Source organism: Mastomys coucha, unplaced genomic scaffold, assembly GCF_008632895.1.
Source record: "Mastomys coucha isolate ucsf_1 unplaced genomic scaffold, UCSF_Mcou_1 pScaffold18, whole genome shotgun sequence".
In the NCBI taxonomy this organism is placed as follows: Eukaryota; Metazoa; Chordata; class Mammalia; order Rodentia; family Muridae; genus Mastomys; species Mastomys coucha.
Genome location: NW_022196900.1, coordinates 110,233,389 through 110,243,253, shown reverse-complemented (window position 1 = coordinate 110,243,253; position 9,865 = coordinate 110,233,389). Strand labels below are relative to the sequence as shown.

General features: G+C 45.0%; 1 protein-coding gene across 4 annotated transcripts in view; it reads left to right on the top strand.

Moving 5' to 3' along the window:
* Per3 (period circadian regulator 3) overlaps positions 1–9,865 on the top strand; it is a 45,947-nt gene that overhangs the window by 5,170 nt on the left and 30,912 nt on the right. For all 4 annotated transcript variants that reach the window (XM_031379567.1, XM_031379565.1, XM_031379566.1 and 1 more), the window contains exons 5-7: positions 2,610–2,658; positions 6,637–6,779; positions 8,551–8,629. In XM_031379567.1, coding sequence (XP_031235427.1) covers positions 2,610–2,658; positions 6,637–6,779; positions 8,551–8,629 — 271 coding nt within the window. The remainder of the gene's footprint in view (positions 1–2,609; positions 2,659–6,636; positions 6,780–8,550; positions 8,630–9,865) is intronic.

The following is a 9,865-nucleotide window of genomic DNA, read 5'->3' as shown; positions in this document are numbered from 1 at the left end:
TGAGGTATGAGACCAGTGCTGGCTGAGTGGCTGCACTGAGGTATGAGACCAGTGCTGGCTGAGTGGCTTGCACTAAGATCAGGTTGTTCTTGCAGAAGCAGAACAGACATTAACATGTTTTTTTCAACATACAATCCATGTCATTACCCTTATTTTTTATTTAGTTTATGTAGTTATTTATTTTATTTCTTTTGGGTTTTTTTTTGTTTGGGGGGATGTTTGTTTGTTTATTTTGTTTTGTTTAAGATAAGGTTTTCCGTGTGGCCAAGGCTGTCCTGAAATTTGCTTTGTAGACCAGGCTGGCCTCAAACTCTGGGATCCGCCCATCTTTACCTGAGTGTGGATTTCAAGACGCGTACCTATAGGCTTTCTTCTTCTTTTTTAAAAGAGCACAGCAAAGTGGTATTTTTATCATTTATTAACGTGACAGACCAGTGCATTTCCTTAGTGAGATTTCACATATATTCTATGAGAAATAGCTTTGATTGGTACAGGCCCTCTTCCCTCTGAATTAGAAGGACATACTTTCATCTTGTGTTGACTCCATGTCTTTGTCTAGTAGATGTGACTTTATAGGTAAGATTCTGAGAGCTACGGTTCACTTTTTCTGGCCCCTGAAAGTTCATGGACCCAGTAACTTGGTTGCCTTGAGAAATGACTATTTACTTGAACAGATCTGCAGGACCATACTTTTCTCTGTGGTATTCTGTCCGTGTGATTTTCTTTTTAAAGTTGCTCACTACTCTTTACATTCTTTGTGAATAATCTCTTAAGTCTTACATGACATGACAAAAGTGTGAACCTTGGTACCTGGACTAGTCCCTTCCTTTCTCTCTCTTCTCCCGTTAATAACCAGGGGACCTGGAAAAGGTCCCATTGAAGGGATAAGTGCATTGTCTTTTTATGTATGGATAGGTGTTTTATCCGCACATGGTAAAACACACGGGTTTCAGTGCCCACGGAAGCTATAAAAAGGCATCAGATGCCCCCTAGAACTAGAGATATAGATGGTGGTTAACATGTGGGTGCAGGTGATTGAATCTGAGCCTTCTAGAAGAACAGCCAGTGTCTTTACCATTGAGTCTTCTCCCAACTCTCCGTTACTTACTTTTTAAAAAACATTCCTTTTATTATGTTAAAAGTAGAGAACAGGTGAGCACAGCAGCTCATCCCCATCCTTTCCCATCTTAAAAACCCTAGTAGTGTTTATCTTCCTTCCTAAATGCACATTCTCAACCCTCAGTTGTCTGTGTTTGCTTTTCTGATTTCATTCTAAAACCGTTCTGTGATGATGTGAGACCAGGAACTGTTCTAGATGCTAGGATGCTAGACATGTTTGCCATCTCTTTTTGGTTTTGTTTGGTTTTGTTTTTTTCTTCAACAGTGCTTGCATCTTCAGCCTTTTTGCTCTCTGCTGGTTAATCGTTGCCGTGATATCTGCATCCTAGCTAAAGCTTTAACATATCCTGAAATGATCACTTCCGCCATGCAGACACAGTATACATCAGGTTTACCTAGGATGCTATGCTTCTGCTGTGTCCATCTCAGGTGCAAGTTTCAACGGAGAGCAGTTAATAAGCTCCAGGCCCTTCTAGCTCCAACCCGCTGCTCACCTACGAGCAGTCTCTTCCTGTGAGCTTCCAGGACCTCAGAGGACACAGGATGCTACTTACTCCGTTTTGTCATGTCTTAGAACATGCTTCCACTTAATGTCGGTTGTATAGACCTCGCAGGAGGATCTGATGATTCTTAAGAACTCATTTCCAGAAGCAAGAATTCATACATTCCCAGCTTGTTGAGCACTTGTGGGCTTATATCCCCTGAGATCACAGAGTCCTGCTCATGGCTCTGCAGTGGCTGGTGGTGAACATGGACGCCTGATGTAATGTGTAAGAGCTGTGAGCAAGAGGCAGTTTTCTGATTCTTCCTATGATCCTCAGAGGTTCAGGGACATAGCCCTGTTCGGTATTTTGGAATCCCTGGGATTCTCACTAGTTATGTTAATATCGATGTGTGTATTTTAACAGTTTCCCATAGTTTAGTAACTTTTCAGTAAAAAGTTGGGCAAACATTTGGGCAGAAGATTCATTTGACTCTAAAATGTGTTTACAGTTGGGCTGTCACCGTATGTTTAAGAAAGGCTGGTGAAAACTGCTGGCCTGAGGGAGAGAAAACATGAGTCTGCTGAGGGTTGGTCTGGCCCTCTAGAGATGACTTTAGCAGTACCTGAGAGTCACAGAGGCTCATACATGGAACCTAGAGCACAGTTGTAGAAATTCCCCAAAGTCAGAACTCAGGTGGAGGAAAACAATTGCATTTACACGTCAGAGAACTGAGATCTGAAAATACCCCAGATTTGCCCAGCTATTACAGTGGACCAGACTGCAGGCCCCAAAGTAGTGCCATCAGGACATCATAGTGGCGTTAGAAATGTGCTTAGCTGGGAGGGAGGGAAGGACGACGGGCAAAGGAAGGCAAGTCCAGTCGGCCTCTCACAGCTGAGAGAACACCTCTCGGGAGCACTTGAGGGCCAGTGTGGTGGGACAGGACTGTGAGTGTGGAGGAGCCGCCGTGGGAGGGACAGAGCGACCACCTCTCTCTCTTTCTAGCCTCGCAGTATGAGTGTGCACCAGTGAAACCCTTCTTCTGCAGAATCTGGTAAGTAAAGCCGCAGAGCTCAAAGTGTGGCTCAGTCTCTAATTTCTAGTCAACTTTTACAGTGATTCCTTTGTATTCAGCTAGATTCTGTTTTAGATACAACAACGACAAAACTTCTTGATTGTTGCTATGTGAATTTAGAAGAAAAATAAAAACACTGGCTGGGCAGTGGTGGTGCACACCTTTAATCTCAGCACTTGGGAGGCAGAGGCAGGCAGATTTCTGAGTTTGAGGCCAGCCTGGTCTACAAAGTGAGTTCCAGGACATCCAGAGCTATACAGAGAAACCCTGTCTTGAAAAACCAAAATAAAATAAAATAAAATAAAATAAAATAAAATCACTGAAAGCTAATTGCTGGCCCTGTGCCACCAAGAGGCGTGGTTTGAAGTAAACTCCCATAGCCATGCTTCAGGCCCTGTTTTGTTTGCTTGCTTGTTGCTTTTCAGTTCAGTCATATTTAAAATTAATTTATAAGATTTCCTCGTGCCTACCTCTCAGTTTTTAGAATTTTTAATAGCAGGGCTTAAAAAGAAAGTGGTCTACAAGAAAATTGGCCACACTTTAACAGGATTTGATTTCTTGTAGGTAGTTGTCACCCTCTGAGCTTCACTACTGTGGTGTTTCTTTCATAGGAAGAAGAAAAACTTTTTTTTTTTGAAAGTTGGTCTCTGTGTAATCCTGGCACTCACTCTGTAGGTCAGCCTGGCCTCAAACTCACAGAGGTACGCCTGCCTCTGCCTCCCTGGGGGTTGGGATTAAAGGTGGGTGCCACCATGCCAGGCAAGAGAAAAACATTTGTAAAGTGTCACAGTTACTTAATATCAGTATTGAAGGTAGAAACCACTCCATATGTTTATAGAAGGAAAAATGTTTATAATGCATATAACCAGAGAGGCCATAAAATTGAGCTAATAGTATTTGTATGCATAGGGAGAAGGGATCACCTAACCAAAAAAATAAAAAAATAAAACCGTCACCAGGTGGGAGGGCCTGCGTGAACTACTGAGTCAGTCAGTAGCGAGTGACATGTGCATTTGTTACAGTAAATACTTTCAGGCCCACCTGAATCAGATACTTCATTCAAAGCAATATTTTTGTCCCCATGTGTTGGGATAACCTTTTTTACATTGTGTGAGGTGTGTCTTTGTATTTTCAGTTGTTAATTCTGTACTGGCAGAGAGCTAAATGCTGGCAAGATACAGGACTGTCATTTCCATGGCCCGTGAGCGACTTTGTAGTTGTAAACAGTTGTCCTTCCATACCTGCTCATGTAGGTGAAGGTCAGACAGACAGCCCCCATGCCTAGAGGCAGGTGAAGGTCAGACAGACAGCCCCCATGCCTAGAGGCAATCTAGAAGTGTAGTGAATGTTGTCTCGCTGCTGATTGGTTGTAATAAAGAGCTGCTGGCCAATAGTGGGGCAGGAAGTAGAAAGGGAGGGAAGAATGCAGAAGTGGGGAAAGGGTGGGAATGGGAGTGTTCAGAGAGCAGACACAGAGTGGAGCAGAGAAAGGTATAGAGCTAGCCATGTGGCAGGTCATGGGTAAGATAGTCAAGTTAAGTTAGATGAGCTAGCTAGGAGATTGTCAAAGCAAAAGTTCTAAGTTAAACTATGTAGAAGTCTCATGTCATTATTTATACCGCTGCTGGGTCCAGAAAGTACTCTACCTTGTACTTAAATTTACTTAAATTTTATAAGCAGGAAACCAATAATACATAAATATAAATGTGCACACTGGCAACAAATTCTGGACCAGGAAGAAATTGCTGTTTTATTCAGATTCATTTTGTCAGTTTTCTGTTGTAACAGAATATCTAAGAGCGGGTAGATTGAAAGGGAGAAGTATTCATTTTGGCTCATAGCTGGAGAGCATAAAGCCCGATTCTGCTGGCGTCTGGCCATGGCCTCATAACAAAGGACAAACAGGGCAGGGGAGCCAGACACCACAGCAGCCAGCTCTCACCAGGGCTAACCCACTCTGACAGAAACTTCATTACTGCTGTCTTGAGGGTAGTGCTCCCACGACCTCCCATGAGCCCTGCTTTGCCCTCAGTGCACTGCCCCTGCAGCTAGCACATCTGCACTGTGAGAGTGGTGAAGGAAGTCTTCTCTGGGGGGGTCCCAGCTGCCAGAGACCTGAGGAAGCGCGGGCCCTGTGGTAGTAGCAGAAGTGCACTGGGGTGGGCCATGCCTGACTGCCAAAGGGTCAACAAGGAACCTGGCTGAAACAGAAAAGGAGGGAGAGGGCAGATGAAGAAGCAGGGACCAAACCACAGGGAACTTCACTTTCAGAAACAAGTTTTGTTGAGATTGATTATCCTCAAACCTCTTCCTTAGAACTTTTTAACCTAACAAAAGCAGAGAAAATAGTATTGCAAACCAGTATGTTCTGATTGGCCAACTATAAGCCATGGTCAACCTGGTGCCCTCTGTACCTCCTCCAGTTCTTCCCTGTCTTCTTCTTCATCTCAGATCTCAAACATTCCATCCGTTAGTAATTTAGAATATGCTTCTAAAAGACAAAGTTACCATTCACTTTTATAATGATGAAATTGCCCATCTTTGACCAGTAGGGTAGCTGCCCTGCCCCTGTAACAGTACCCGCATGATCTTTGGCAGCCTCCTCTGCTTTAGTCATGAGACATCCCATACTGAACAGAGCCTTCCTTACCCCAGACTCAAGAGTTGTCGTTTCTCCAGGAGTCTCCTGTTCCAGGTGGAGGGGAATTGCCACCGAGACACAGTCTGAGCGAGGGGGCAGTCCTTATTGTAGGGCTGCCAGTGTTTGCTGGACTTTACAGCGGACACAGCTAGGGGGTTCATTTATTAGGAAGGCATATTTTGCACTGGAAAGGACTATGGGATGCTGTGTGGAGAGAGATGCTGTGAAAGACAGCCCAGCGAGAGCACTGACCAGCTTGGGTTGTAAGGTCAGGCTGATGAAGTGGTGGAAGAAAACTGGATGCTTTTCCAGGATTCATTAATGGATTAGAACTGGGGCATGGTACATGAAGGAGTAAAAGTGGCAGTAGGAATCTTGGGTGCAGATAATTGAAGCCCAGGAGCACAGAGCCAAAGCACCTTCTTGGAAAGGTGCTTAGTTGTGTCTAGGCTAATCTGTGGTCTACACTGAGACTGTATGAGAACCTATTCTAGTTAGAGGTACAGGTCAGTAGTTAATGTCTAGGGCAAATATCTATAAATGGCTTAGAACCCTTGGCTTGAAGGAGTCCTTACAACAGTGGAAGGGAAGCTGGACAGATAAAAGCATGAACTCTTGTCTGGTTAGAGGAGGCCCTCATACAAATGACTGGAGTAGGAAGCAGGCTCCTGGGGTGAGGGGAGCTGCCACACTGCCGATGGCTCTGGAGCTAAAGAGGAAAGGGGTTCACACTTGGACACAAAGACTCTGCAGGATGGTGGCATGTCCCCCTAGCAACAGACTAGACACCTTTTTTGCTCGTCCTCAGAGCTGTCCTTGGTGAGAACTGTGAAGGGGTCAGGCTCTGCTCCAGAGGCCAGGTTGGGAAGCTGGGTTCTAAAACCCCTTTCTCCCAGCTGGGCGTTTTGCAGGACAGTACTCACCTTCAAGCCAAGCCTGCAGCAACCAAGGAAGTAGCTGAAGAAGCTTGGAGACTGTGCGTTCTTTAAAGGGGAGGGAGAGGGATACCTTAGAGGCGGGTTTGGCCACGTGGTCACACGGGAGTTTGGGGCACAGTCATGAGCCAGTCGTGGGGTGATCAGCAGTGATGTAAACAGCCCTCCATGAACCCCTTACTCAGTGAGGAGTGGCTGTGCTCCTGCCCAGGGCCGACTGAGATTTCCAGCTTCCCTTCCCTTCGGGAAAACAGACATCTCTAAACATTTTAGATTTGGGTCTTTCTGTCTTGGGAATTACTGTGGAGTGAGCGTTCACCAGCCTATCTGCAGTGGGCTGAGTGCACCCGGACGAGCGCTAATCACCTTTGATCTCTTCAGTGGAGGTGGAGACAGAGAGCGGAAGAGGCATTACTCCCCATTCCGGATCCTCCCCTATTTGGTTCATGTACATAGCTCTGCCCAGCCAGAACCAGAGCCTTGCTGTCTAACACTGGTTGAAAAGATTCACTCTGGTTACGAAGGTAAGTCAGTACGCCCTGCTCTCTGTAAGATGCAGAATGCCAGTGTTCACACAGCAGTGTGGGGATAGCAGTAGCTGTTGCAGCTCCAGTCTGGGGCATGAGCTCGGGAAGCACTTGTGGCTGGTGTTCACTGACCTTGTCTTCCTGCGCTGTCAGCCCTGCCATTGTGGCTTCGTGGGCTGTGCCTCACACTCGGATAGACACAGTGATTTAGTCCCTTCTCTGTTGGTGACCTGTTCTATGGCCTTTTATATCTGTCATGTATGAGACGGTAGCACTAAAATTATTGCATGAAAAGGCCACAAGAATGGTTGAGTTTGCCAGGAAGCACATGTTCTAGGGACTGGGTTATGTGTGCCCTGGGCTACATAAGGAGTTCAAGGCTAGCCTGGCCTACATAGCGGATGCCTGTCTCACCAATAGCTGGAGGTATAGCACAGTGGTAGAATGCTTGTCCTGCTCTGTAACCACAAGGCCCTAGGTTTGATCCTCAGCAGTTGGTGGAGTGGGGGAGATGTCATATTATAAAAGTGTTTGGAAATTTCAGTGTATGTATTCAATAAACAGAAATACATTTCTAAACTTGTAAATAGCAGCAGCTTCCATCTAATACTTAAAATCATAGTTGGTTCTTATGAGACATGATGTGTGCTTTCCTACAAATTACTATCCTGTTCAAAAGTCACCTGAAAATGTAGGACCATGGTGAAAATTAGTTCAGGGCACAATGACCAAAAAATAATTCCTTAAAAAAAAAGGACAAGGGGCTAAAGAGCTTGGCGGGTAAGAACACTGTACTTCAGTGGACACGGGTTCAGTTCTCAGCACCCACGTGGTAGCTCACAACCCGTTTGGCCTCCTCCTATACATACATGAAGGACAAACAACTATGCACATAAAAATATTTTTAAGGAAATAATAAAACCATAGATTTACATGCCAACCCAATGGTTCTCAACCTCTGGGTCATGAACCCTGTGAGAGTTGAACTACATTTTCACAGGGGTTGTTTATCAGACATCCTGCATATCAGATATCTACATAACTTTTCATAACAGTAGCAAAATTAGTTATGAGGTCTATGGTTGGGGTCACCACAACATGAGGAACTGTATTTACGGGTCTCAGCATTATGAAGGTTGAGAACCACTGTTAAATAATAAGAAAAAACCAACAGTGCTGTAACTGTGGCCTGGGATGAAGCACTGTAGCTGCAGCAGCCGAAAGGTGTGCATGTGGCGTGACCCTGAGTACTTCCAAGCAGTGGGCTTTGACGCATTCACTTAAGGTGTCTTACAGCTGAAACCATGCTCAAGTGACTGAAGTAAGCCATGTTCTTGGATCGTTGCCTGCATTTCCCGTGCACATTTAGAGCAGAGCTTGCTGACTTAGGGATACTGGAATGATTATGTAACACATTGCTTCTGCACCCCTTGGAGTGCTCGCCACTGCCACGTGTCCAGCGCTTCCCTCACTCCAGCTCTAACTGGTAGCATTTAGGATAAAGAAACAAGCTGTGTAGAGTGCAGCAGCCTTTCTGTATGGAAAAGTAAACAGAATGCAGTCACCGTAGACTGACCTCACATTAAGTCAAGCTAGGAATGAAATGTCTCATTGGACGGGAGCTTTGACCCCAGACCAGTCGGTCCTCTGAGTTAGATTTCTGCTATTTCATATGGGTTTCTTTCCCTCCTTGTGTGTTAAGTTGTTAGTTGGGTAGATGATTAATTGGATGTCTGACCCTTAATCAGTGTTTCTCCTTTTTTAATAGCTCCTCGAATCCCTGTAGATAAAAGAGTTTTCACCACAACACACACGCCAGGATGTGTGTTTCTTGAAGTAGATGAAAGGTAAAGACTTTTTTGAGTCTAAAAGGAATTTGTTTCTGAAGACAGAGCAGGGTCCTTGCTAGAGGTCTGGGGTGTGCTTTCCAAGCCGCTGGGCATCCTGTGACAGACTGAGGTTGCTTACATGGCTCCTGCTGGTTACAGTCCAGCTTAGATTGAGTCCTCTTCAACAAATACATTTTCAAGTTACACTTATGTGTTCGTTTGTTTATGTGCGTGTTTGCTGTGCACATGTGGAGGCCGGGGGGCGCCTTTCTGGCATTGGGTCTGACCAGCAAGCAGGCTTGGTGGCAACTACTTTTTTCAGTCTTTTCACTGTACCAGTTGGCGGAATTTTAGTGTAAACATCTTGCATGTTGTACTTTTTTTTTCAAGATTTACTTTATTTATGTTATGTGTATGAGTACGCTGTAGCTGTACAGATGGCCGTGAGCCATCATGTGTGTGGCTGCTCTCCAGTCCCACTCGCTGCAACCCAGCTCTCTCCAGCCTTGCTTGCTCTGGCCTCGCTCATTCTGGTGTAATTCACTGTAGCTGTCTTCAGACACACCAGAAAAGGGCATCCGATCTCATTACGGATGGTTGTGAGCCACCATGTGGTTGCTGGGATTTGAACTCAGGACCTTCTGAAGAGCAGTCAGTGCTCTTACCCGCTGAGCCATCTCGCCAGCCCCATGTTGTACTTTTAAAGTGATTTACATGATATCTTGTATGGGTGGAGTGAGAACAGATGGTGCTTATTGCTGGTTTTCAGTTTTTTTTGTTTTGTTTTGTTTTGTTTTAGAAAAAAGTTATTTATGTGTCAGGCTGTTTTGTCTGAGTGTGTATCTATACCACATGTGGAGAACCTCTAAAGAGGCCAGAAGAGATCCTTGAATGATGGTTGTGAGCTACCATGTGGGTTCTGGAAATCTAGCTCAGGTCCTTGGGAGAGCTGGAGTGCTCTCAGCTGCTGGGCAATCTCTCCCGCTCTTGTATTTTAGTACTTCTGTCTGGATAAAGCAGGCATTGCTTTCATAGAGGTCTGTGTGGTCCCCAGGGACTGAGCCATGCCTCAGTGTAAAGCAGAGGCCAGACCCTGTTAATGGAGCCTGTCTGTCTAAGCCATCTTTACAGGGCTTGTTTACCCTGAACATACTTCTGTGAGCTCTCTGTAGGGTAGTTACCTTTTGATACTGTGTATGATTTTTGACATTACATTGTATCCAATTATTAATCACTTTTTTTTTTTTTTTTTTT